The sequence below is a fragment of the Pezoporus flaviventris genome, unplaced genomic scaffold (assembly GCF_033815535.1).
Source record: "Pezoporus flaviventris isolate CSIRO_AGI_PZ_B2104156 unplaced genomic scaffold, CSIRO_AGI_Pfla_v1 ptg000018l, whole genome shotgun sequence".
In the NCBI taxonomy this organism is placed as follows: domain Eukaryota; kingdom Metazoa; phylum Chordata; class Aves; order Psittaciformes; family Psittacidae; genus Pezoporus; species Pezoporus flaviventris.
This window is the reverse complement of record NW_026892566.1, coordinates 433,086-460,790: the sequence shown is the minus strand read 5'-3', so window position 1 is coordinate 460,790 and position 27,705 is coordinate 433,086. Positions and strand designations below refer to the sequence as shown.

The 27,705-nt window shown below is 39.0% G+C and overlaps 1 protein-coding gene across 4 annotated transcripts in view; it reads left to right on the top strand.

Moving 5' to 3' along the window:
- The window catches only part of FSD1L (fibronectin type III and SPRY domain containing 1 like), a 33,585-nt gene extending 7,985 nt beyond the window's left edge, over window positions 1–25,600 (top strand). For 2 of the 4 annotated variants that reach the window (XM_061454990.1, XM_061454993.1), the window contains exons 2-14: window positions 805–900; window positions 1,868–1,999; window positions 5,342–5,443; window positions 9,329–9,351; window positions 11,183–11,304; window positions 14,126–14,335; window positions 14,631–14,729; window positions 16,410–16,536; window positions 18,417–18,449; window positions 21,899–21,990; window positions 22,434–22,685; window positions 23,010–23,098; window positions 24,930–25,600. In XM_061454990.1, coding sequence (XP_061310974.1) covers window positions 805–900; window positions 1,868–1,999; window positions 5,342–5,443; window positions 9,329–9,351; window positions 11,183–11,304; window positions 14,126–14,335; window positions 14,631–14,729; window positions 16,410–16,536; window positions 18,417–18,449; window positions 21,899–21,990; window positions 22,434–22,685; window positions 23,010–23,098; window positions 24,930–25,052 — 1,500 coding nt within the window. In that variant the 3' untranslated portion in view covers window positions 25,053–25,600. The remainder of the gene's footprint in view (window positions 1–804; window positions 901–1,867; window positions 2,000–5,341; window positions 5,444–9,328; window positions 9,352–11,182; window positions 11,305–14,125; window positions 14,336–14,630; window positions 14,730–16,409; window positions 16,537–18,416; window positions 18,450–21,898; window positions 21,991–22,433; window positions 22,686–23,009; window positions 23,099–24,929) is intronic. The other 2 variants (XM_061454992.1, XM_061454991.1) reach the window with 2 other exon arrangements.
- Window positions 25,601–27,705: the final 2,105 nt, after the last annotated feature.

The window sequence follows — 27,705 nt, the reverse complement described above, 5'->3', positions numbered from 1 at the left end:
AAACTGGAACACAAGAGGTTCCACTTAAACTTGAGAAGAAACTTCTTCTCAGTGAGGGTGACGGAACACTGGAAGAGGCTGCCCAGGGAGGTTGTGGAGTCTCCTTCCCTGGAGACATTCAAAACCCGCCTGGACACATTCCTGTGTAACATTATCTAGGTGTTCCTGCTCCGTCAGGGGGATTGGACTAGATGATGTTTCGAGGTCCCTTCCAATCTCTAGCATACTGTGATACTTTCAGGTGGAATATAGAAATTATTCACCAAAATATTTTGCTGCTTGTGAAATGACAAATTTTCAAATCAACATTACAGATTTATTCTGTCTATAGAACAAACTGTCAGCTTAGTTATTAAACAGTAGCTTCTTTTGACTGTAGGAAATAACTAGTTTTTCTTCTGGGTTAATTTTTACCAGCTTTTTTCTCTATTGGTTCTGTATTTGGTTGCACAAACATTAGCTTTCTCATCTGGAGAAGCTGTATATGGCAGAGTGTGGTGCCACTAGGTGGTCTTGTTTAGATTTTTTTGGGAGTTGCAGTAAAATATGTGAAATGGTGTATCATAAAATAGATTTGTGATTTCTCCTAAACTAACAACTGGAGATCTTTAGTTTGGTTGAATGCTGTTTAGACCTTTGTTATTCTTTCTTTTATTGAACAAACTCTTAATCCCATCAGAATAAGAGTTGAATTGGCCACAACTAGAATATGTGTAATGAATTTCCATCTCTGGTGAAATGCTGGTGGTTAACAAAATTAGAAGGTTCTTTTACAACTTCTCTCACTTGTTTTTGTAATTCTAGGAAACTCTGCAAAGGATTGTCTCTACCCTAGCAAACAAGAATGATGAAATTCACAACTTTATTGACATCTTGAACTACACAATAAAGAATGTTCAGGTATGTGTGTATGTATATGTATAAATATATATTAAGGCTCATAAGTTGTAGTTGAGAGGGGAGCAGCTTTCCAGTTTTATCAGTTTCAAACTGTTTCGGTAGTGTGTAAGGCTATAACAATCAAGTTTAAAATATATATATTCATGTTGGAACCAAATAAAAAAATTTTACTTTTTAAGTCTGTCTGTAGTAGAAAGGAATGATGGTTTCACTTTTCTTGTGAAAAGCAATTATAAGATTTTATTTGTGTGGAAGAGAATATGGATTTTGATGCAAAATTTTCAGATCCTGTTATTTGGAAATAGTCTATATCTTTAAATTTCTGGTCTGCTGTGAAGACTGAAAATTGAGACCATGTACATGATACTTGTGAGAAAAAACTATGTTATTTCTCTTCGCAGTAGCTGTAAATTTTGGGCTTAAGTTAGACCTAATTTTTAGAGCATTTACACTAGGATGAGACTTTGCTTCCTTTAGCCTATCAATAAACTGTAATTTTGTTTTGTGTTTAAAGCTGGGCCAAGTTAACAGCAGAAATAGAAATCATCCAGCCAGGTCTTCAGGATGGCTTCTAGACTGCAGTTTTTAGAATTAAATGAAAACATTTTCTGTGGAACTATATGACTACCTCCTTAAAAACATCTAGCAATCTCTATATATGTATATGAGAGAGGGAAGTCAAGGTCTTTTGGCATGGAACAAAGTTGCCAAGTATGTGGATTCTGTGCAAGTTTGAGTGTTGTGGAATTTGCATGGATTTCAGTCTTCGGTGTCCTGATGTAAAGTCTGATTAGTAGGTGTCCATCATTCCTGATGTTTTTTACCTCTTGATAAGGTAGGGAGCAGTGACAAAGTATCCAGTAGCTGTGGCAAAGCATGTTTAGGCAAACAATGTGAGTTACAGTCTTAAAAGCCTGGCCTCCACTGTTGCCAATACAAATTGAGTCAGTTTCAATTCTCTTCTCAGGTGAACTCTTCTAGTGCAATCAGTGAGTTGGATGAAGAATTTGATCGTCTGTATTCTGTATTGTATGAGATGAGCGGGACTATGGCCAACACTATTCGGCAAGAGGCCGCCCATAAAATTCAGGCTCTACAGGTAACTGTGTAACTGTATCTGCAAATTGTTGCAGCTGAATGGAAGCAGTTTTGAAGTGCTATTTTAAACTTCATCTGAAAGTGGTATTTTGGTAGTGTTGCAAGAAATGCAGGAAGTGCAGTGTAAATATTTTCTTTGATGCAAGTGTTTCTCTGGTCCCTTCTTCTAGGGTACTTAATGGTGTCTAGTGTCTTTATGTGCTCCAGATCACCATGTAGAAAGGAAGTGATATTACTTGTAGAGCTTACAGGTGGAGAGTGGCTGCATAGGCGCAGGATTTCGATCTGCGTTTACTACTTTCAGATTAATGAATACATTCTGGGCTGAAGTTGGTGTCTTTCTCCAGTTTGGAATACTAGCATCTGAACCTGTATACACACCAGAGTGATTTACTCAGGCTTGAACTTGGAGAATCACATCAGATATCTTAAGCACAAAGTCTCTTCTCCTGTTGACAGAACTGGCCACTCCACTAGTTAGCATGAAGGAAATCGTTCGTGCACAGTGAAAGAAATATTGGAATTGCTTGGGAACAGGTTATACTGGTGTCTGCTACTAAACCTGCTGTGTGAGTTTTGGCAGCTTGTAGTTTTATAATTTCATATAGAAGAATCTTTGTGATGGGTTTCAGAGAGGAAAAATGTTAACTTTCTGAAACATGCATAAAGTCTGTTTGGTTTTGTTGTTTTGTTTTTTTTTTTCCCAGTAGCCTGTAGCAGGTTGGCTTTAGCTTTCACAAAGTCTGGTTGCCTGGGGCCAAAGCACAGTTAAAACTTCTAAGCAGAAGTTGTTTCTCCAGCTTTTTTCTTGAAATGATTCTAGTTGTAGCATTCTGCTGTCTAGCTATTTCCTTATGTAGATGAATTAGGAAGATACTTGTTCCTGACAAACTTCACCTTCTCATGTCTAGTCAGTTTAAAGAAGTTCTAGGAGCAGTTTCCTGAAACAAATTCCACAGGCTTCTTTATATAAGGTCTGTTTATGTCCATACTTAAAGACTGAGTATAAAACATTCCAGAACTTCTCAGTGCACAATTGAAGTTAGGTACCTAAGTGTACTTTTTAACCTTTAATTTCATCTCCCAATATGTCTGTTCTAAGTCCTTCTGAAGTGTCTCAACAGATGGAAGTCTGGCAATATCCAGACATGCTTATGACTTAAATGCTTAAAGAATGAACAATGAACAGCTTGCAGATTAAATTCAGCTGTGGCATGTATCAATTTTTCTGCCTTATAGTGAAGAAAACCTAACATTAATCTTGCAAGCAATTATTCTGGAACTGAAAACTTATAGTTACTCATCTGACACCTTAACTTGACCACTGAAATTTTCTGCTAGTATCTGTTAGTTTTCTGTGAATATCTGAAATTTAATCTAATTTGATCAAGCTCAGGTGTGTTTGAGCCAAATTATTCTGAAAGCTTGTGGGTGTGGTACAGTTGTATCAAGTATCTGTGTTGAACAGCTGAAATGCTGCTTAGTCAGAAGAGGATGAAAAGAAGTGGAATGTTACAAATCACTGACACAGTTAAGTGTCTTACTTGTTCTTCAGCTGAGGCTGTTCTCTAGTCGGGGGCCCAGAAGACATTCGCTTTGCTCTGTAACAGACCAAGCTTCCTCTAAGGGACTGCAAGAGTGCTTTTTGCAACAGTCAATCTGCCAAACCAAACTAACACATGAAAACTATTGCATTGAATGTATTAATTCAAGCCATTATCTTTGTCTGGAACTGAAAATTAACTTTGTATGAAGAAACCAAGGAACTTCAGTGAGATAAAACATCCTGCTTAAAGGAATGGACTTGCTTAGTTTATTGTACTTGTGTCCTTAGTTAACTGTGCTTGTGCTGTAGTTAATCTTCTGTAGTTGACAAGATGCTGTTGTGAAAAATAAGCTGTAACTTAAAATACTGGGGCTACATATGGTGGAAAAGGGTGAGGGTTTAATATTTAGCCTGATCCCTCAAAAATAATTCCTTGGATTGGCTGAAAACTGGAAGTTTTCCTTAAACCCTTGCTTTGAAAATATTGTTATATTTGGGGGCAGTGTATTTTAATAACAAAGTATTTAATTTAACGGAAATGCAAGTGCATCTCAGGAAGATGCTGATGGAAGCATCCAGTTACCATGTCAGTCCTGCAAATCTGTTTGAAAATGCCTTTGGCATTTGCTTCTCTGCTTTGAGGTGTTTGCTTGGGACGTTTTGGGAGTATCATGGTGTATCTGAGTTCGTCAACATGTGATATCTCTCAAAGAGGAGAGCAGCTGTAGTAGATGAATTACAACTTGCATTAATGGCATGCTTCAGAAGTTATCTGGAAACTGTTTACGAACTTCTGCCTGTTGGACTGTTTCCTTGCTCCTATTTTGTCTCTGAACAGTAAATCTGAGGGGCAACTGGCCCAGGTCAACTCAGCACAATTGCCAAAGCTGGTTGTGCTTCTGAAGTGCACAGACAGGTCTGTTCTTGAAGTTGATGCAACTGTTGGTTGCTTTTGAGGCAGTGATGACCTTAGAACAAGCTGTCTTTCCTGAAGTGTGTTAAAGAAAAAGTTACTTGCTATTGACTTGTTCTAAGATACTATAGCCAAGTATAATATGAGTATAAAACCAGCTGTAGGGTGAATGCTGATGCAAAAGCTGCTGCCAGGCTTAAAGTGTGCATCATTAAACCTATGGTATGTTTAGGATCCTGCAGTGTATTCAAAACTAATCTTTACATGATATGTAATACTTGAAGTTCTCTGTGCACTGTTTTATGTACTGGGGTTGGTAGTTTACTAAGAATAGAGTTTCAGCTGATCATGAAAAATTTCTCCTCTGTCCTTCTTTGTCTCTTCCTTTTCATCTACTATCCCCATTTGTTATACAGCAGTATTGATTTTTCAGGATTGTTTTTGTGATAGTTGTAGAGCTTGTTGGGGATACAATCATTGTCTTTTTCAAGACTATTGTTACATTAAACACTCTCAGTTCATTGATGAAGTACAGTTTTGGAAATAAAAATTGTGCACATAAATGCACATTTCTTTGCTTCTGGAATCCTGATAGTGTGAGAAAAAGGCCTTAAAAAGAAATCTGATTTTTAAATCAGACTTCAGCACCTATCCAACTTTTTCCCCTTTGGATTTATAAGATGTGCCATATATTACTGTGCACTTGTCAAGCACAGTGAAGTCCTAGTTAACATGATGTGTCAGAGGTAATAGCCTTGATCAGATAAGGTGTTAAGTTGTTACAAACAAACAGCAAAGCCATGTTGTTCTAATACTGGTAGTTTATAAACCAGTTTTTTAACGTGAATTCGTCTAATTACTCTTACTTTCTTTTTTTGCTTCAGGATCAGCTTAGCCAATGTCGTAATGCCCTAGAGAGTTCTGAAGAGCTGCTGGAACTTGCAACTCAGTCACTGGACATAAAGGACCCTATGGAGTTCTTAAAGGTAGGAAACATTGAACAAATGTGTGTAAGGCAGATGTTGGTATTTGTCTGGTTGAAATACCCTTACATTACTGTACTGTGAACTTACCAGGAATGTGGAGAATATGGATAAAGCATATGAAATGCTCTGTTGAGGAGGCAGAGTCAGGCATGATAGTCTTGAAGTTTTATGCAATCTGTAATGAAAGAAAGTTTTTTCTCTTAGAGTGATGGGGGAGGGGAAAGTAATGACTTCTCATGCGCAACAGTCAGTGTTAAGCAAACTTGCACTGATGCTAGGTAAGTGAACCCAGAAAGTGAGGGTAAAATATGTCTCTAAAACTGAACCAAGACTTACAAAGTGTGTGAAGGCCTGAACTCAAAGCTGTGGCAAGCAACCCATCGGTTGTCAAGTCCTGTTAGATGACACTTGCAGAGAGTCAGTTGCTTTGCAGCTCTGCAGGGGGCTAACAACAAGACAGCTCTCCACAACAAAAGAAAAGCCAGTTGCCCTGCCACTAAAGAAGTTACTGGTGCTTCTAAGGAAAGGTGGCAGGTTAACAGATGGTTAAAGGGGTGGTGCATAGTCAGGGGTTTGGTTACTTAGACCGTGGGACTTGCTTTGGGAAGCCAGGTCTACTGAGGGCTGATGGGGTCTACCTGACAAGGAAGAGAAGAGCATCTTTGGTAGGACAATTGCCAGGCTGATGAAGGCAGCTTTAAATCAGATTTGTTGGGGGAGGGGGATCTGATCCATCACAAAACTCCAAGTCATGTGCCAGCACCTGCAGTGAATGCTTGCAGCAATGCAGGGCTAATCCAGCCATTCCAGCCAATGAGTCGGCTTTATTTAGAGCTCAGCTAAGATGCCTCTATACAAATGCCCATAGTATGGGGCATAAATGAGGAATTAGAGGTGTGTGCATGTCTATAAGGATATATCATTTGCATGAGGGGTACATGGTGGCACGGCTCCTATGACTGGAGTGTTGGAATGGAAAGTTACAGGCTTCTTAGACAAGAGAGGTCTGGGGGTATAACCATTCATGTCAATGAGTAGAGTGTATGGAGCTCTGCCTGAGAATGGATTAATGAACTAACTGAAAGCTTATGGGCCAAGATTAATGGGAGGGCAGTGACTGGGGATGTCACTGTGGAGGATAAAGGGGCTGGAACACCTCACGTGTGAAGACAGTCTGAGATATTTGGGGCTGTTTATCCTGGAAAAGAGAAGGCTGTGTGGAGACCTCATAGCAGCTTCCAGTATCTGAACGGGGCCTACAAGGATGCTGGAGAGGGACTCTTCATTAGGGACTGTAGTGATAGGATGAGGGGCAATGGATTTAAACTGAAACAGGGGTAGTTCAGTTTAGGTATACGGAAGAAGCTTTTTACTGTGAGGGTGGTGAGGCACTGAAACAGGCTGCCAAGGAAGTTGTGAATGTTCCGTCCCTGGCAGTGTTCAAGGCCAGCTTGGACCTAGCCTTGGCAACATGGTCTAGTGGATATCCCTGCCCATGGCACGGGGTTGGATATAGATGATCTTAAGGTCCTTTTCAGCCTAAAGCTTTCTATGATTCTAGCTGTAACCATCTGTGGATGACAAGCTGCTTGTTTTGCAGAACCTTATGCAACCTGTGGGTCTTTAATTTGCAAGCCTGAGCTCTATGGCTGTACTGAAAGGTCCTGTGAAATTGAATGCAGGGCAAGTCTTCCTCTATTTCTCAACCTTCTAATGCATTTATATACTGTATAAGTGAGAGCCTGATTTGGGCCTCATGTTGCGATTCTGATACACGTGTACTTTACAACAGACTGTAAACAAGGCAGTTTATCTAACTGGAAGAATATATTTACAAATTAGTGAAACAGTTCTACAAATGAACTGAGTCAGTAGCCTAGGCTTGCTAGCATAATCTTTTCATTAGTAGTGGGGCCAAATCCAAGACCCAATTACTTCTGTATTTCTGAATTTTAACTGGAACAAGGACATAAATCAATCTAAAAAAGTTGGCAGGAAAGCTGTCTCAATGTCAGTTATACCTTTTGGCAACACGTTTGTGTGGTGTCCTGAGTGTCATGTTTGATTTATGTGCCTTGAAGAGTGACAATTCTGAAATTGAGTATTTTTTCTTAGGACTTCAGTTTGAGTTGTCCTTTCTGTCTTGTCATTCTGATGTGTAAAACTTAAGTTAGCTCTTGAGCACTAGGCAGAATGTAGCTTTGAATTTATTGCAAGTTGTTTCATTTCAGGTGTATCTAATACATCTTTTTTTTGAAGTCGTATACATTTAGGAAAATTATTGTTTGCTGGGAGTTTCAAATTTGGTGTCTTGTATTTAGGATACTGAAATCCGATTTGTTTAAGATTTGAAACTTGTCTTATACTAGTCGCATTTGTAAATATGCGTTTGGATATGGTGTTTTAAGGTAATATTGCCTTAGCTATTAGATAGCTAAATCTGTTTTTCTGCTAATAGGAATACCAAGTGTTCCTGAAACACAGGGCAGCTTCAGACCTGAGAATTTTTTTGTTGGCAGAAATTTTCTTTGGATCCTCCAGTAAATCAGTTTCATGAGAAACTAGCATAAGACTGAACTAAGATTACTTTAAATTTCTTTTTTCTGTGTTAGGTTTCTGGTGGCTTTATTGGCTGAATTGACTTACCTGAAAGTCAAAAGAGTACAAATGCCAGCACATAGAAGGATTTGGTGATTAGACATGATGTGATTTGACACTGCTGGGCAGGTCATCTGAGGTGGGCTGAAACCCATAATTGTCTGCAGCCTGGAAACAAACTAAATTCAAAGGAGTTAAGCCAGGCCTGTCTTACAGTAAACTGTTGAGTCCTGGCTACCACACATTCCACAAGGCACAGAGGTTATGAAGAAGGTCTTTGTTTTAAAATAGCTTTGGAGAGTTAGTCAGCAGTTCTTACAATAACATTGGTTTGAGGCAAAACAAAGCTAGCTCTTAAGCTAAATTATTTCTAAACACATGGTTTTTTTTCTGCTTCTGACTTTGGGAATATGAAGTTGGTTTTGTGGTAGGGACGTATGGACAATTTTAATTTTTACTTTTTTGAGTGTGTGTCATATTTAGTGAAATAATTGAAATTCCTCCACTTTTGTTTGACTTTAAGTTGGAAAACTACCTGATGTTTGTCTCCCCTTTGAAAGGGAGTGGTTCAGGTGCACAGCAGTTAGATCAAGTAGCAGTGTCAACTCCTGGCATGGATTCAATGGACATAACTAAGCCATCACTACTTCAACAGTAACATTTTATCTTGGGTTTGCTGTTCCTCTTGGTGAAGGATAGGGATTTTGTCCTTCCTAAAGACAGTTAATGTTTGAAATATGCCATCACCACTTCTGCATCTCCTTCAGCGGTAGCATTTAAATGCTAGGAAAACTAGGCTCTGTAGTTTTGAGTGGTGGCATAAGGAGAGAGCCTTTTATGAAGTATTTCTTAAATAATACAACATGTTCAGAAGAAAAGTGAAAACAACCCCTAATTTTTTTTTTTTTTGAGTTTGTCAGAGTATACATTCTGTGATGTATACACAAACAACTCAGGCATGTTTACATGTGTTGGAGAGCAATTTAGCTGATTAAGAGAAATCCGAAGAGATAATCACACCCAGAAAGTTGAGTCATTTGAAATTAGTTTGGTGTGGTTCTTGATACCATTTTTTTTTCCTTTGTGATTAATTGTTGCAGTTTTCACAAATACTATTTATGTGCTTAATGGGAAAATTTATCTTAATGAAAATGTTAAACTCATTTTGATCTTCAGATCTGAGCAGTACATCTGAGATTGTTCTCACCCTTCTTGCATCTTACCACCATTGATAAATGCATGGAAATACTAACTACTTTCTCTCTCTTCTCCCTGACATGCATCAAGGCTGGCAGAGAGATCAAAGATAGGTACAGTACAAAGTCTGTCGCTTTTATCTTTGTATTAATCTTTTCCTTGAAAACACATTTATTTTGAAAGGGTCATAGTCAGCTTAAATCAAGTTCATTGACTCTTTCTGAAGTGTTTGTTGTGATGTCACAACTTTCAGAGAGCACTAAAAACTCCTATGCTTCTCATGTAGTGTTTTTCTTTGCTGTTGGCCTTAGTAAAGAAAAAGATGTTTTTAATGCAGGGAACTAGAGCTCCACAGTAGCCATTATTATTATGTTACTATTATCATTATCATAATCTTTATATATTATTAATAATAAACTTCCGATTTGTTATTGATACTTGATGGCTGAAATTTAATAGTTTTTCAAGCTGACTCTGTCCCTTTAAATTATGAGAATCTTGTTGCTGTTTGGTTTTTATTTACAGGCTTTTCTAGCTAATAACTCTTTGAATATAAGAAGTACTGTAGCTGCTTGAAGTATTTTGGGTGAAGTCACTGCCTATTGTCAGGGAAATTGCTATTTCTACTAGTTTTTTCTTTGAACTGTGTTTTCCAACTGTTGTTTAGAAAGCAAAACTAATGTTTTGAAAAAAAAAGAAAAGCTAAGTTCATTTTTTTCTTCATTTGGAAGAATGATAATGACCTTGTGAGAGTCTTAAACGGAAGTTAAAAAGCTGCGTGCAGTTGACTATTTAATGTTTTCTTACTGCTAATCAGAGGATTATGCTTTCTTAAGGTGATATTTACCTCTCTGGCCAAGTAGTGAAATCTACTAGGCACCCCATACTGAATTTCAGAGCATCAATTATGTCTTGGGAAATCAGTTGACCTGTTTTTCTTAAGATGTTTGGTTTAGTGTCATAACTATCTTATATTCCAAAATTGTAATGCTTGTCACTTGACGTCCTTATGTCTTTGATGCTCAGCTTCATGTTTTCTTCCCCTTTTTCACTACCTGAATTTCCTAGTTTTCTCCTTACTTAATGCACCTGGAGTTAGCGCACAATCTCTCTGACAATCAGTGGTATTCAGATTCTTCTGCGTGGCTTGGTATCTTCATTGTTACAGAGCTATACAAGAGATTTGTCCTTTTTTTTTTTTTTTTTTTGTGGTGTCATTGATGGAGTATAGGGGTGTCTTAGCAGTGTTCAGAATATGAGCAAAGATTTGGGAAATGGAAATGGAAGATGTGGTTTAGTGTTTTCTTATAAGACTGATCAGATACTTGTATGTTCCAGAGCAATATGCTGTCTGCAACTTAAGTGTTTCTTCATCCTCTGGTAAGATCAGAGGTAGATATGAAATCAGAATACTCAGCTTGTTCACTGCTACTTACAAATGCCTTCTGAGCAATATTTAATATGTGGAAAATGCACTTTGGAGATAATGAGTGGATCTTATTGACCAGAAAAGTCTTTTGGCCTTTTTAAACTAAAAGTTAAAGTTTCAGGTTTCTAAGTGCATAAAAAAGGTCATGATTCTGCAGTGCTTTAGATTATTTCATGCTTCTTAATTTTGTCTAAAGTTGTGTGAATTTTGATTTTTTTCCAATTTTTTCACTAGTAAAAGAAGTTAGTTGCTTCTGTCATTTTCTTATATAGTAATATGGAAGAACTGGGAGCAGCTTGTACCATATTCTGAGAATTGCATTAGGAAGACTTTCTGTTTTGGACTCTGGGCTAAGTGGTAAACAGTTATTTAGCAAAACGGTCTGGTTGCTGACCAGTGTTTTGGCTCACAGTTTGACATTAACAGTACAGATTATCTGACTGCTGTCTGTTTTTGAAAATGGCTGTAGGACTTAATGCAAATCCATTTTGCTAATGCTGCTTTCTTGACTTTAGAGTCACTGTGGCTTCAGCGTTCCGCCTGTCTCTGAAACCAGAGGTCAGTGATAGTATGACTCACTTGATGGTGGACTTCTCTATGGAAAGGCACATGCTCCAGGCTATGAAATTTTTGCCAGGTAAAAACTGTATGCAGTCAGTTTGATTTTTTTTTTTTTTTTTTTTTTATTTTACTGCGGGAATAACTTACCATATTTAAACAAAAGAAAAACACACCTTTTGCATCCTAATAAGTAAATTTTTCAGAGTACCTAAACTCATTCTTAGTTATTGGATATTGAGCTGAATACCTTGAAAGTAAGAGTTTTCTAGTTTTTTATTTATTTTTCTACATAACTTCAGAATATAACTGATCTCAGAAGTGAGGATGAGTCTTCCAGACTGTTTTTCTTTGAGTTACCAGTTGCTCTATATTTCCTGAAGTTCTTAAGTTTCTCAGGACTGTACCTGCTAGCTTGATGGTGACACTCCAAAGTCCTAGTCATCTGCAGTAGTGTTATTCATGGAACTGTAAGCTAATACGTCCCTTAAAGAGTAGTTATACGGTCTGAAATGCAGTACAGGGACAATCTTCTAGGCCAGTGATACTACAATAATACAAAATGTGTATTGATGCATCTATTTATTACTGTTTGAAAGTAAACTTAGGTGCAGTATACCACTATATATCTTTCATGTATTTTTATTCATATTGCTTTCCTATTTAAACCACTGTGCCCTTGACTGTTACCAAGAATATATTGGCAAGAATACTGTTGGCAGGGATATAAATTGTTTCATCTATAGGTCACTAATCCAAATCTGTTAAGGACTTGGCAGCTTCAGTTTACATTTCTGCACACTTGTATGCTGCAGATACAGTATGTGATAGCAGGTGTAGTAGATGACCAGCATTATTCCTAGTGGTCAGCTAGTAGTCTCTAGGCAGAAATTCACCTTTTAGTCCCAGAGCAATGATTGCCACCCAGAGTCTGTATTTCATAGATAAGAGAACAAGGTAGGTAAGCTGATCCCAGTGCGCCTTTTAACAGGAATGGGAGTGTACAGATTTAACAGCAAACATGAACAAAGTCTTGTGTATAGGCGAAGATGATATTTAGTATGACCCTCTTACAAATGCATTTTCCTTATCAAATATGTAGGAATTTATATTGTTTGGGCCTTTGATTTGTAAACAGGAAAATAAACTTGCTGGTTATCAGTCTTGCTTTCTTCTGCTGTAGTGCCAAGCTATCAAATTACTCTGACACTAAATACCAACAGCTCACTGTTGCAGGCAAAATGGCACTAAGCACTGGTAGACCTTTAAAAATCAGGAAATACTAATCTGCTAGTTTGGGAAGTTGGAAACAGGTTTGGTGGTGTGGTAATGCAGGTATTTGAACACTGCTTGCCAGAATTACACTGAAGACTTTGTTATGTCAAACACATGGAAGGCTCTTTATCTGGTATCTTATACCGTAACAAAAATAGTTGGGGTATTTGATTAAATTTTCAGGTATATGTTTTGAAATACTTCTCATCTTAATTTTGATTTTGGCTGAGAAGGGATCTTAGTAATATTCTCAAATTATTTTTGGATGACTTTGAAATTTGATGGTAAAAGCATGTGATTATCATTTGAGAATTTGGTATGGTTTAGTCCTGTCAGACAGCTAAGCAATGCATACAGCTGCTTGCTTGCTCATGCCCCCCCGCCATGGCTTGGGGGGAATAGAATAAGAAGGGGAAGAGAATAAGAAGGGTAAAAGTGAGAACTTGTGGGTTGAGATTTACCACTTGCCATTGGCAGGCAGGTGTTCAGCCGTCTCTAGAAAAGCAGGGCTCCACTGTGTGTAACAGTTACTTGGGAAGACAAAATGCCATAACTCTTCTTGTTCCCCCAGCTTTATATGCTGAGCATGATGTCATATGGTATGGAACATCCCTTTAGTTATTTGGGGCCAGTATCTGTGCATTCGCAGCCTACTGGCTGGTGGACAGTGTGAGAAGCAGAAAAGGCCTTGATGCTGCTCAGCAATAACTAAAATACCTGTGTTATCAAAACTATACACACACACACACAAAAAAAAAGGCATGGCACCGTACAATCTCTATGAAGAAATGTAACTTTGTCCCAGCAAAAACCAGTACAGATTTGAATATGTCTGCTTTCAGTGTCTTCTGTGCTGCTTCTTTGTCCCAAAGCTTTTTAAATGTATACACCCAGTTTCAGTGTAATCCCTGCTTGGCTTAAACCACAAGGATGTGAGGGATGAAAAGGTGCATTTTGGTAGTTCTATGTTAAAATATGTGAACAGATCATGAAGGGAAGTTTTGGAGAGGTATGAAATGGTATGCGTAAAACAAAGTATATTTCCTGCTTCAGGTGGACCTGCTGTAGCTAGAAGGTGTTGATATCTGGGTGATAAAATTACACATCTCTACAAGACTCAACCATAATTAGTGTGATGCTAATTGTCATCAGTCATTGTGAAGGGGAATCAAGGCTGACAATCTGTTAAAGAAATAGTTGGTTCACCTGCATAAAGGCAGTTGTAATTAGGACTTGGTCACTGGGACATAACTGCAGAAGAACACAGTAAGCTTACTTCTTGCTATTCTTATTGTGTAGCATTATTCTGAATGTGTGTCCACTCTAGCAGCTCCTTCCTACTGCTTACAGAAGGGCATCAAGCCCAACTTACTGACAAAACATCTGGAAAATGTGATGCAAATGTTCAGTATAGAGCTAATGCAAATTTGTTCTGTAAACTGCATGTTAAGTGCAAATTATATACTTTGTCTTCTATGATGCTTTGCTAATGGAATAAATCATCTAAAAGAAATGTGTGTTACTGGGCCAAGGGCAACTTGTGAACTCTATAAATCCAAGGAGAAAAAATGAATATTCAGTCCATTTTCTTCTTTAAACCTATCTGTATATTTGTCTTTCTGCAGTCCCTAGAGCTCCAGAGATAGATACAGCAGCCTGTGTGGTTGCTGATAATTGCATAACAGTATCATGGAGAATGCCTGAAGAAGACAGCAGAATTGATCATTTTGTACTGGAGTATAGGAAAACCAACTTTGGAGGCCTTCCTCGAGTAAAAGATGAACAGCACTGGGAAGTGATTGACAATATTAAAGCTACTGAATATACAATATCAGGTAAAGGTTTGTTTTATATTTAAAAAAATCAGGAATGTTGATACAATACTTAATGCTTGGAAGTTTTGCAGAATATCCATTTTCCTGTATGTAAGGAAGCTTTCATTGTTTCACATTACTCTTAGGTGTTTTGTGTAATAATAGCTCTTCCTCTTATTTTTGGTATTGAGATCTCGTGAAAAAAAAAAGTTGTAGTTTGATATAAATGGAAGACAGCTACATGGAATAGATCTTAGTCTTGTAAAAGTTGTCAGTAATTAGTATCAATTCAAGTCTCTGAACATTCACTTTTTAGGTCTGAAATTTGATAAGAAATATGTGAATGCTCGAGTAAAAGCTTGCAACAAAGCCGTGGCAGGGGAATACTCTGATCCTGTGACTCTGGAAACCAAAGGTAAAATTTGAGAAACTCTAACCTTAGATGTAGTGAAACTGTAGACTTACTGTTTTGTCTTCATATATAAACTTGTATGCTAGACCTGTTTCTGCATGAGCGCTGCTGAAACGTGTCCCAAGTGAAAAGGAAAATAAAGCTGGCCTTTTAGTGTTCAAACACTAAAAATGAGATAGTGATGTAACTTCCCTAACAGAGCTTGGTATTGGTAGTTTTGAACTGTGGATTGACTGTGTGCTGCCACATCATGATATAGCAAAAGAAGAGGAACTTTGTGGCTGAACATCAGTAGGACTCTTGGGGCATCTAAACGGTTGGTATAGTTAAACTTAAGGTGTGATGGGTAATAGCTTCCTGTAAATAGAAAGGGCTGAAAAGCATTTTTTTTTAGCTACTTTGTAGCTATAGATTCTAATCACTGCCAATATTAAAAAAATCAGGCAGTTCCAAATTGCTCAAGTTATTAAGTCATTTTGTTAGAAATCAGTTGGTCTGAGGGCAGTGGCTTCCTAACATAGTTTTGTAAATAAACTAAATGAAAAATATCTTGGAAGTGATATTTTGGCAGAACACATCTTAACTATTATGATGGAGATAAAGATCTTGATGCCTTAATTTATAGCCAAAGCTATAGTGTGAAGGGAAAATGGATGATATAAAATACCTAAAGTGTAAGTTGAGTGTGAAGGTTGCTTCATGAAAACAAAGCTGTATGCAGTTTGAATGAACTGGTGGGCATTTTGGTAACTTTTCTAAAATGCTTTTAATACTCTGAAGCAACAGTAATTGTCAGATTTATAGTATCCTTTTAATAGCCATTTGTATTCCTTACTCCAGTACCAGAAAAATAATCCTGATTTTAATTGTTTGGGCAGTTATGCTTTCCATATTTTCATTGTTTCTGTTAGAGCATTTAGTTCACCTTCTTTAATAATCAGCCTATAGGAATTCAGTATCCTTGTCTATGAGTTTACCTTATTGTTTTTCAGACCTGGGTACTGTTAAGCTCTAAACTCTTAAAAATCTCAAGTATGCTTTCTTTCAGAATCAGAGTATAATATCTCATGATATTAGGACACTTGCAGAATAGTTTGTAAATAAATATCTTTAGGGAGCTTGGCATGTTGTATTAGTTTCATATTACTGGATGAAGGACTTGGCTGCAATGAATACAAAGTGTCTTCTAGCTGCATGCATCCTGTGCTGTCTTGTGTCTGCACCTGACTTCACAGTTCAGTTCTCTCTGTATGTGCTACACTGTCAGTTCAGTATTCTCCAAGTTTGCAGTTCTTATTAATCATAAACACCTTTTTAGAGTTAGTACTGCAGGGTATGGAAAATAAGCATACCAGTTTAAATCATTCATGATTGCAAGAATGTAGGGAGTAAGCTGTAACTAGTAGAAAGCACTAGCTGAATTTAATTGCTGATATTGCAGCATTATAAAAATGAAGAAAACCTTACTTTGATTTAACCTGTGTACTGAAGGTAGGTAGTTGGGCTTTATTTAAAGAGCTCCTTACTTTTATTACAAGTACCAGATTAAAAAGCTAATGTTTCTATGAAGTTGAACAGTACTCTGCTACAGCTTTACTAGTGCTTTTGGCATTTTCTATGAATAGCCACTGGTTGGGAGAGAGCATTATACCATTTCACTGTCTTACATTTTCTCTTAATCAGCATTTGTGTTCAGTTTGGACAGTACTTCATCTCATCTAAACTTGAAAGTTGAAGACACCTATGTTGAATGGGACCCTACTGGAGGTAAAGGCCAATTAAAAATAAAAGGGAAGGAAAATAAAAGCAGGTAAGAACTGTTTTGTAAATGTTTACATTGTCTGGGATGTAACATCTGGCAGTTAAAGCAAGTGGACAGGAGGAATAAAATCACTTGAGGACATTGGGAAACCAAAGGAATTTTCGTTCAAAAATCTTTATCTGGAAGAAATTTTTATTTCCCTTTTTTTGTCAGAGAGATGCAGAGGCTGTTTATGGAAGCTATTAGAAATGTGCCTTAATCATGCAGTCTATTTTAAAAAGAACTAAATTCTATTTGTAGTGGGTTGACCTTGGCTAATCACCAGGTGCCCACCAAGCTGTCTCTCCTCAACTAGACAGTGGGAGAGAAAACACAGTGAATGGTCTGTGGGTTAAGGACAGAGAGATAACTCTGCCATTACTGTAGTGGGCAAAACAGACTTGAGTTGGGGAAATCTTAAATTATTGCATATCAAAAATCAGAGTAGGATAGTAAGAAATAAGAACAAATCTTAAAATACCTTCTCCCTATCCTTCTCTTCTTCCCAGGCTCCACTTCACTCCCAACTTTTCTACCTCCTCCCCAGAAGCAGTGCAGGGGAATTAGGTGTAGGGGTTTCAGTGAGCTCATCACACATTCTCTGCTGCATCTTCCTACTCGCACTCTTCCCCTGCTCCAGCATGGAGTCCCATTCAAGGGAGACAGTCCTTCACAAACTGCTCCAGCATTGGGCCCTTTCCGTGTGGTGGAGTCTTAAAAAACAGACTGCTCATGTGTAGGTTCCCTGTGGGGCCACAAGTCATGCTAACAAGCCTTTTCCAGTGTGGGCTCTGTCCATGGGCTGCAGCTTTCTTTAGGGCACATCTGTCTGCTCTGGCATGGGGTTGTCCATGGGCTGGCTATAGCAGGGTGGCTATATTCTCACTTCTCTGTCCCAGCTGCTCTTGCACAGCAGTTTTTACCCTTCCCTAAATGTTATCACTGGCCCTCTAGTCCAGGCCACCTTCATGGAAGGGAATGAATATCCTGATAACCTGGTTGTAATTTCCTGTGGTACAATGATTACCAGGCGCCCCACAGCTATCAGTGTGCACGCCTCTCAGAAAAGCCTGGCTTGATCTTCATTGTACCTTCCTGTTATATTCTTAAAGACAGCAATTAGCTTTCTTCTTTCTGATCCTGAGCAAAGTCAGTTGTCTTCCTGTTCTCCTGTCCCTTAATTGCATTGCTGGCCCTCCACTGGACTTGCTCTAGTAAGTTAGTATATGATCCTGAGGAGCCTAGACCTGAACACAGGACTTCAGGCTTAGTAAATGGGCAGGCTCATTGCCAGATGGAGAAGAACAGTCGCTTGCTTTGGCCTCATGGTTGCTGTCTTGTTGGTAGCCCAGAATGTCACTCATCACCTCTGCCACAAGGGCACAGTGCAGTATGTTGTCAGTTCCTGTTGTCCACCAAGACTCCCAGCTGCCTTTCTGCAGAATTGTTCTTCCCTCAGTTGTCTCCCAGCCTGTTCTGTGCATGGGGTTCTGTCATTTGGAGAATACTCTCCACAGCTGTGAGCCTGCTGTTCAGCTGGTTCTGTACACAGCTTATGGCCCACTACCCAGTCTGTATCTCAACTCCTGAGGTTTGGGGATGCTGTGTTGGAATGGATCAAAAGCCTTGCCAAAGTCAAGGTGTGAACAGTGTCCCTTCCTCTTGCCTTGTTCACTGAACTGGCTACTTTCTCAAAGACAGTTAATTGACTTTCAACATGCACTCTGGGGTATAGAGTGCTGCTTGAGTTAATTTATGAACAAATACCTTCCCTATAGGCAAATGTTGCCAGAAGCATGGTAGAGTAAGTTTTAGTGGCATCTTAAAAATGGCGTAATTTAGTGTGGTAATAGGGCAGTTGTTTAATGGCTATTTATTTCTGTTGACAGTGGCCAGAATCTTCTGCTGAAGAGCAGTAGAAGGTGATAATATACCCCTTACTCGTAGGATCTAGCACCTGATTTTGTTGCGAGTCCATTCTACTTTGCTTTGCTTGATGTAGTGAGAAGTCTAATAGCCTTTATCAGTAATAAATACATTTAAAATACATCAGTAATGAATACATTTAAAATTATTCTGAAGTCTTATTTTTGTTCACAGATTATGTATATATTTTTCAGTGACTGGAAAACAGTCTCCCTGGAAGCATGCTTCCTACCTAGTGTGTAGAAGACCTGATTTGCAATGGTTGAAAGAGCCTTATGTATTCTAATGTTGATACAAATATCCCTGTTACAGACCTATTGATACTTAGTTAACCTTATGGCACACTAAAATTTTACAAACACAACAAAGAGTTCTTTTGAGAGCTTTAATTTTTTTTGTTACCTTTTTGCCTCTGAACTTGTGCTATAACTGTTATTAGAGATCAGATGAAAATAAATCACTGTTTTCACACTTCAGAGAGGAGAAGATGTAGCTTAATGGCATGTGTGAAAAGCTTTATGGCAACTCTACTTGTGGAACCAATTGCTCAAATAAGAGCACTTCTCTTTTTGATATGTAATAGCAGCTAAAATACTCTATTTGTTGTGTAGTTGTGGTTTTTAGTGGAATTTTCCCCATAATTTTTCTAACAGAAATCCTGATAGAAAATTTCTTCTCCTGGTTTGCTGTCTTGCGTTTTCACTGGTTTAAAAGCTGTGGAACCAAAACAAGGGCTCAGGTTCCTAATTTCTAGGAGGTTTTACTCCTTTCTATTTATCCATCGGGTGGATCTGTCTTTTGACTTGGCATCAGCAGTAAATCTCCAGTGCTGAGAGCTCTGCTACACAAGGTGTATCAATTTCATGGAATCATAGGATGGTTTGGTTTGGAAGGGACCTTAAAGCTCATCTAGTTCCAACCCCTGCCACAGGCAGGGACACCTTCCACTAGACCAGGTTGCTCAAAGCTCCATCCAGCTTGGCGTTGAACACTTGCAGGAATGGGGCAGCCACAACTTCTCAGGGCAACCTGTGCCAGTGCCTCACCACTCTCACAGTAAATAATTTCTTCCTACTGTCTAATCTTAATGTACTCTCTGACAGCTTAAAGTCATTCCCCCTTGTCCTGTCGCCACATGCCCTTGTAAAAAGTCCATGTCCAGCTTTCTTGTAGGCCCCCTTTAGGTTATGGCCCCTGAAATGCTCCTGTAAGGTCTCCCCAGAGCCTTCTCCAGGCTGAACAAGTCCAGCTCTCTCAACCTGTCTCTCAGCTGTTCCAGCCCTGTAAGCAACTTCATGGTCCTCCTCTGGACTCACACCAGTGGGTCCACTTCTTATATTGGAGGCCCAAGAGCTAATGCAGTACTGCAGGTCGGATCTCGTGAGAGCAGAGTAGAGGGGCAGGATCACCTCGGTCACGCTCCTTTTGGTGCAGCCCAGGGTATGGTTGGCTTCCTGGGCTGTGGGCGCTCACTGAAGCTGGCTCATGTTCAGTTTCTCATAGACCAACACCCCCAAGACCTTCTCGTCAAAGTTGCTCTCAATCCCTTCTCTGCCCAGCCTGTATTGTGCTTAGGATTGCTATAAAATTGCCTGAAATTTCTTTAAGTGCTCAGAAATAAAAACAAACAAACAAAAAAACCCCAAACCAAACAAACCCCAAATTGTTTGGTTTTGTTTCTGTTTTTTTTTCAAAACTTTTATGCCAAATATTTGATGTCATTGTCTAAACTGTTAAAGGTTATTAGATTTGGATTAGACAAAGCACATGCAGTGGCTGTTTACAGAAGACTTGAACAAAGTAAATGATACTGAGGATGTTTTAATGTCTTGCTAACCTTGAGAAAATATTAGCAAAGCACAGGCATTTTTTCTTACAGTGATTCTTTAAATGACCACATTGCTTTCTGCATAACTCATACTGAATCTAACAGAAAAATTTCAGCCGCTTTTGTTGGGTGAGTGAATGATCTCTGATGCACTTGAAGCATGATGGATTCTGCAAAGAGTTATGTCTCCCCCTGAAATTATGCTTTAATTCTTGGCTTTGCTGTTTTGTTTCTTTTATGCTATCATTTTTCAACTTTTGGTAAGTAAACTACAGCTTCTTCCATGTTAACAAAATTCAAAAGCATGATGTGGTGCACCTGTAGTATATACTCTTATCCCCTTCATGTAACTTACAGGCTATTTAGAAGCTTCTGATCAGTATTGGGAAATTTATATGATAAACAGTGATGCTAAACTGGGCAACCTTTTCATTGGTGATTTCTTGTAGACTGTATAAACTGCATAGCTGTTTCTGAGAAGTTAAAATTCTTTGCTACTAAGTGCCTTTAAAACAATTATAATTCCCTGGCTACTGAGGCTTAATATTTGCTGTAACTTGCAAATGGCCTTCATTTTCTTTAATGGTTAAATTTCTAGGAATTATTTTTGAGGACATAACTGAGGTAAAATAGAATGCTTGAAAACCTCATTATGTTAAAATTGTTTTATGCATCTGATTACTCATTAGAATATTCTCCAGAGCAAAGTGTGTCTCCATTTATTTTGCTGTTGCTTCCTGAGAATGCTTTTGAAAAGTTAACTAACCCTAAGCCTTTCTTGATTGGGATTAGACTCTTAAATTTTATAATGACTCTTAAGGGGTTGCTGTGTGCTTCCTAGCACAATATGTTGTGACACAGTTGTATTTTCTGTAGTCTATGACAGAGTTAATATAATCAAATAAAACCCCACCCTTTTGGTGTTTGCGTGGTTTGGGATTTTTTGAATTCTGATGCATTAAACTCCAGAAGTCTCACTCAGTTGGTTGTTTGTTTTTGTATAAACTGTGCTTAGCTTCAACACCCCTTTGTGTATTTTGAAATGAAATTATTACAGTTTTATTACTTTCATTCTTCATTGGGTTACACTCTTTCCTGGGATTTCAGTCACTGCTTATACAAGCCACGCATGTTCTGAAAAAATACCTTTAATGCAAGTGGTGTTGTTTTCTCATTCACTGCTGTTAAAATTCCAGTGATAATTAGGCATTTTGGCCTGGTGTGTTCATGCTTACCCGATCGTAGCTGGTCTACAAGACTTTTCAGAAATCTAATGTGGAGAACCACAAACGTGTTCTCCAAGATACTGTGTAGCACAGGTAAAACGGTAAAACACTTTTATACAGGTGTTGGTTCAAACCATGTGCCCCACATCGGCTTTTTTTTTCTCCTGCTATTTCCTTTCTCACCTGCCTCCAAACTTGTCTGTTACAATGTCTTGTATATTTTCTGGCTGTCTTTTCTCTCTGCTCTTGTGCATGCATACTATTAGAGGTGTTAAGTGGCTGAACTCATGTGTCAGCTTTATGTATGTTTGTTGCCCCCTAACTCTCTGGGGAAAATTTGAGTGTGCATTTCTGTAATGGTGCCAATCATGAACAATTCATTTCTTCTTAGAAGTGGTGCACTTTCTCCAAAGAGGACATTTGTTGGACCCTCAGCGAGGGGCGGCAGAGATCGTTTTACTGGTGAATCATACACAGTGTTAGGTAAGGTGAACTTTTTACTTTTCTTAGAAGTAAAAAAATTCCACAGCATACTGCTTTGGAATGTCAGATTAGGATATGTGATTGTTCAAGGCTGCGTACTTGATGCTGTCAGTAGGTAGTTTTGCCTATATAACACCAGAATCTTGTGCTACAGCAAGGGTTTTCAAGTCTGTTGAAGCTCTCTGTTACAAAGCTTTTAGTCACTGACATTCACTGCTACTAAATGGGGAACTGATGTTAAGTGCATCTTACTGAGTGTAAGTAAAACTGTTTCGTTATTCTACTTTGTATTCTGTCATCTTGTACATTAATTTTTTCCTTATAGTTCACATTTTTGTATTTCATCTTGAAGTAAAACAGAGAAGGCATTACTGGTGTCTACAAGGGAGCAAGCATTGTCAGGTGCACTTAATTACAGCAACTAATTTTTTTTTTTTTGGTAGGAGACACCACTATTGAAAGTGGACAGCACTACTGGGAGGTGAAAGCCCAAAAGGACTGCAAATCATACAGTGTGGGAGTAACCTATAGAAACCTGGGGAAATTTGATCAGCTGGGAAAGACTAGTTCAAGCTGGTGCATCCATATCAACAACTGGCTGCAAACTATACTTTCAGCAAAACACAATAACAAAACAAAGACTCTAGATATATCTGTTCCAGACAGGGTAGGAGTATACTGCGACTTTGATGGAGGTAAATTATAATCTTAATCTAAAAACTTGGCTACCTGTGTGAAGCTGAAACAGTACAAGGCTAAAGTAGTACATTGCTTCAAGACTGATACAGTCTCTTATGAAAATAAGGCCCTGACCTGTTTGTGTAATAATGCTTGTAATCTCAAATTACCTGAGTTCATCTATGTAGATACTGAGCTACTGAGAATTTTCTAGTCAATGTAGATTGTATTTATTGTGTTCTGAAACTCTTTCCCTATGGAACAGTGAACTTTACAAAAAGTCATACAGTAACACATAGTAACTTGAGCATGTATTTCAGTTTGTTTTCTGTCTCTTTTAGGTCAGCTTTCATTTTATAATGCAAACTCAAAGGAGCTGTTATACACCTTCAGAACAAAGTTTACCCAGCCATTATTACCAGGCTTCATGGTCAGTATTCATAAAATTTTCTTCAGTTTCTGCAGTAAATTAAGTTTACTGAAGACTTAATTGTTTATTTGTTTATTTGTTTGTTGGGTGGTTTTGTTTGTTGGCTGGTGTTGTTTGTTTTTTTTTTTAGAGGAGAAAACTGGGAGCACTGGTTTTGGCTGACTAGTAGGGGTTTTAAATGTTTAACTGTTTTCTCTTTGATTTCGTATAGTGCTTATAATAGCACTCCAGTAGGAGAAATCTGCACCTGGATGTCTCAGCTATATACATTAAAGTCATTAAATTTTTGTAGGGTAAATTAACAGCACATTCTAGTAGCTGATGAGCCCGCTGTAATAACCAATCCAGACCAATGCAGGTGGGAATTCAAGATGCTGTGAGCTGTCAGAATAGGTGTCACGAGACAAAACACCACCAGATGCTTCCCTGTTGAGATACAAGACTCTTAGCTTTCAAGTCTTCAAAAGCTCAGTTGTTTCACTGCTCTGCATAACTCTTTTGTGGCTCTAAGCTTAATAGTGAAAACTTGCTGCAATTCTATGCAGGGAAAAAAAAATGCATAGCAGAAGCATTAATTACTGTATTTAGGCTTGCCTTTAATGATTTCAGTAACTAAATCTGGAGGCCTCAGTTGCGTTATAAGCTGCCATTAAGGGCATCGTACTTTGGGTGCAGAGTATAGGTCTAGAAAACTTAGGAATCTGGAGGAAGCTAGCATACTAGTTCATACTAACAACTCAGCTGCCTAGGTACTGATCTCTAGCTTCTTATAATTCAGCCATAGAAAACACAGCATGGTAATTCTGAACCGTGATTAGGCCAATTAATAAAGTTGTTTTTCTCTTGGGCGTGAAGGAGGAATGGAAAAGTAGTAATTTGCCCTAGCAGCCTTTATATATAGCGCTTCCAAACACCTGATTTTTCCTTCTATTGGACAGAATATTTTTCACAATTTCTACTGTTAGCTAGATGTACTGACAATAGGATTTTAGACTTTTAATAGCTAGCTATTTGGAGATGACTAAGCAAGTTACTTTGCTGGTCCCTTCCAACATATGGGGAACTTAATAGCTTCAGAACTGTTGGGATACAAGTATTAGTCATCCTTTAGCATTGTGAAGACTGACTCTTTGAGTCAGTTCCTAAAGCATCCAAGGAAACACTTGCTTACCCCACATCAGCCTGTTAGTCTGCATCTCATATAGCCCCTCATACTTAGTTATAGCAGTCTTGCAGACATTACTTGGGTTAGCCTGAACAGTTAAAATAGAAACAAAGAAGCTAATTACAGTTCTCAAATTCATTCATAAACATGGAGATACATTCTTTCATGTAACTTCGGTGTAGAATAAAGGTCACTAGCACCTGTGCTGCTGAAGCTTCTCATAATTTAATGTAAACATAGTACACAAATTGGCATAATCCTGCTGTGTCATACTAAAACTAAGCACTGCTTTCAAACACTGGAGCATAAGAGTATTGTGTTTCATCGTCATTCTAACTACTTGCTGGTAGCATGCTGGTCTTCAAAGAAGTTTTCTTATTGGGAAAACTTTTTGTATTATAACTTAGACTTTGTTGCTCTAAGTTCATAATGAAGTATAGCATGTGAAGCATCTTAAACTTTATCATCTTAAATTTATCATCTTAAAAGTTAGCTTCTCTTACGTCAGAATGTTTTACAGAGCGCTGTGACTAGTGAACAAGAGAAGACAGATGCAGCTGCAGGATAAGTTTTGTGGTAGTTCCATTGTGCGATGTGAGACGAGAGATATAGATGTTTCATAATATTCAGAATATTGATCTTTTTATCTTTTTTTCTTCTCCTTAGACCTGGTGTGGTGGGCTTACAGTGAGTACTGGATTGCAGGTGCCAAGTGCTATTAGCATGGTCCAGAAAAGTGAAAATAGATTGAGTGGTTCAACAAACAGTCTAAACAATATTGCCTACTAATGTCTGATAAACACTTCTCTTGCTGAATGTTTTTTTTTTTTTCCTGTGTAGCTGGTACTCACAGAAGCTTGTGAGCACTGGATTACACTAGGTTTGCTACCTACTGTTGTTTAAGGCCTGGGTACTGATAGTGCAAAGTTTTGGGGCTATAGTGTTAATAAAACCTACTGTGAATTAAGAGAAATGTCAGAAAACTGAAATGTTGCCCTTTTGAAAACAATAAGTGAGAAATCAAAAGCTGTAACTTATGTACTTTTCTAATACTGTATTTAAACATTTTGTTATGGACTTGAGTATTTTTATTTTTTTATGAAGAGTAAATATAATTAATACCATTTTCTTAGCTGTCCTAACATAAATTACTTCATTATATTATTACTAGGCTTCCTGTTAGAACTTGTGATGTGAAACATGTGTTTCAAAAGGATATTTATTTGAGCCCAGGCACACATTTTTGCTAGCTGCTTTGACTAGCAAGCCTAGTGAGGATTCCTGGAACTTTCTGAATAACCAGGTAACTCCAAAAATTGCATGATTTTTTTTACCCAGCAGAAACATAGATTCCATGCATAACCTGTTTGCCTTGTTCCGTACACTATGTTAATGTGGCTATAAGACTGTTTTTGTGGATAAAAAATTGGCTGGATGGCTGCATGCAAAGATTTGCAGTCAACAGCTTAATGCCCAATTGCCCTCAAGGGTTGGAGTTGGGACCAGTCCAGTTCAAAATCTTTGTCAATGACATGGACAGTGAGATTGAGAGTGCCCTCAGCAAGTTTGCCGATGACACCAAGCTGTGCGGTTTGGTTGATATGCTAGACGGAAGAAATGCCATCCAGAGGGACCTTGACATGCTTGTGAGGTGGGCTGATGCCAACCTCACGAAGTTTAACTGCAAGGTCCTACACCTGGGCTGGGGCAATCCCAGGTACGGCTACAGCTTGGGCAGAGAAGAGATTCAGAGCAGCCCTGCAGAGAAGGGCTTGGGGGTGTTGGTTGATGAGAAAATGAACATGAGCCAGCAGCATGCGCTCACAGCCCAGAAAGCCAACTGTATCCTGGGCTGTATCAAAAGGAGCGTGACCAGCAGGTCAAAGGAGGTGATCCTGCCCCTCTACTCTGCTCTCATGAGACCTCACCTGGAGTATTGTGTGCAGTTCTGCTGTCCTCAACATAAAAAGGACAAGAAAGGACAAGAAACTGTTGGAACAAGTCCAGAGGAGGGCTACGAGGAAGATCAGGGGGCTGGAGCACCTCCCGTATGAAGGGAGGTTGAAGGGCCGTTGGAGGCCTGTAACTAGTGGAGTGCCTCAAGGGTCAGTACTGGGACCGGTATTATTTAATATATTCATCAATGATTTAGATGAGGGAATTGAGTGTACTATCAGCAAGTTTGCTGATGACACTAAGCTGGGAGGAGTGGCTGACACGCCAGAAGGCTGTGCTGCCATCCAGGGAGACCTGGACAGGCTGGAGAGTTGGGCAGGGAATAACTTGATGAAATATAACAAGGGAAAGTGTAGAGTCCTGCATCTGGGCAGGAACAACCCCAGGTTCCAGTATAGGTTGGGGAACGACCTGCTAGAGAGCAGTGTAGGGGAGAGGGACCTGGGGGTCCTAGTGGACGACAGGATGACCATGAGCCAATACTGTGCCCTTGTGGCCAAGAAGGTCAACGGCATCCTGGGGTGTATTAGAATGGGGGTGGTTAGTAGGTCGAGAGAGGTCCTCCTTCCCCTCTACTCTGCCCTGGTGAGACCGCATCTGGAATATTGTGTCCAGTTCTGGGCCCCTCAGTTCAAGAAGGACAGGGAGCTGCTGGAGAGAGTCCAGCGCAGGGCAACGAAGATGATTAAGGGAGTGGAGCATCTCCCTTATGAGGAAAGACTGAGGGAGCTGGGTCTCTATAGTTTGGAGAAGAGGAGACTGAGGGGTGACCTTATAAGTGTCTATAAATATATAAAGGGGGAGTGTCACGAGGATGGAGCCAGGCTCTACTCAGTGGCAAACAATGATAGGACAAGGGGTAATGGGTACAAACTGGAACACAAGAGGTTCCACTTAAACTTGAGAAGAAACTTCTTCTCAGTGAGGGTGACGGAACACTGGAAGAGGCTGCCCAGGGAGGTTGTGGAGTCTCCTTCCCTGGAGACATTCAAAACCCGCCTGGACACATTCCTGTGTAACATTATCTAGGTGTTCCTGCTCCGGCAGGGGGATTGGACTAGATGATCTTTCGAGGTCCCTTCCAATCTCTAGCATACTGTGATACTGTGACTGTAGCAGTAGGACAAGGGTCAATGGGTTTAAGCTAGAACAGGTGAAGTTCAGGTTAGATATAAGGAGGAAGTCCTTTACTGTGAGGGTGGTGAGGCACTGGAACAGGCTGCTCAAAGAAGCAATAATTGCTCCATCCCTGGCAGTCTTCAAGGCTGGGTTGGACAAAGCTTTGGGTGACATGGTTTAGTGTGAGATGTCCCTGCCCATGGGAGGGGTGTTGGAAGATCTCTTTATAACTTCCAACTTACGACATTTCCTTTTTTTAAGGGCAAGGACAAAGTGTACAGTGAGCAAGTGCTTTCCCAGCTAACCTAATCTGCTGCTGGATCTGCAGGTTTACATTTTCTTTCACAAATCAAATGAAATGTTGAGC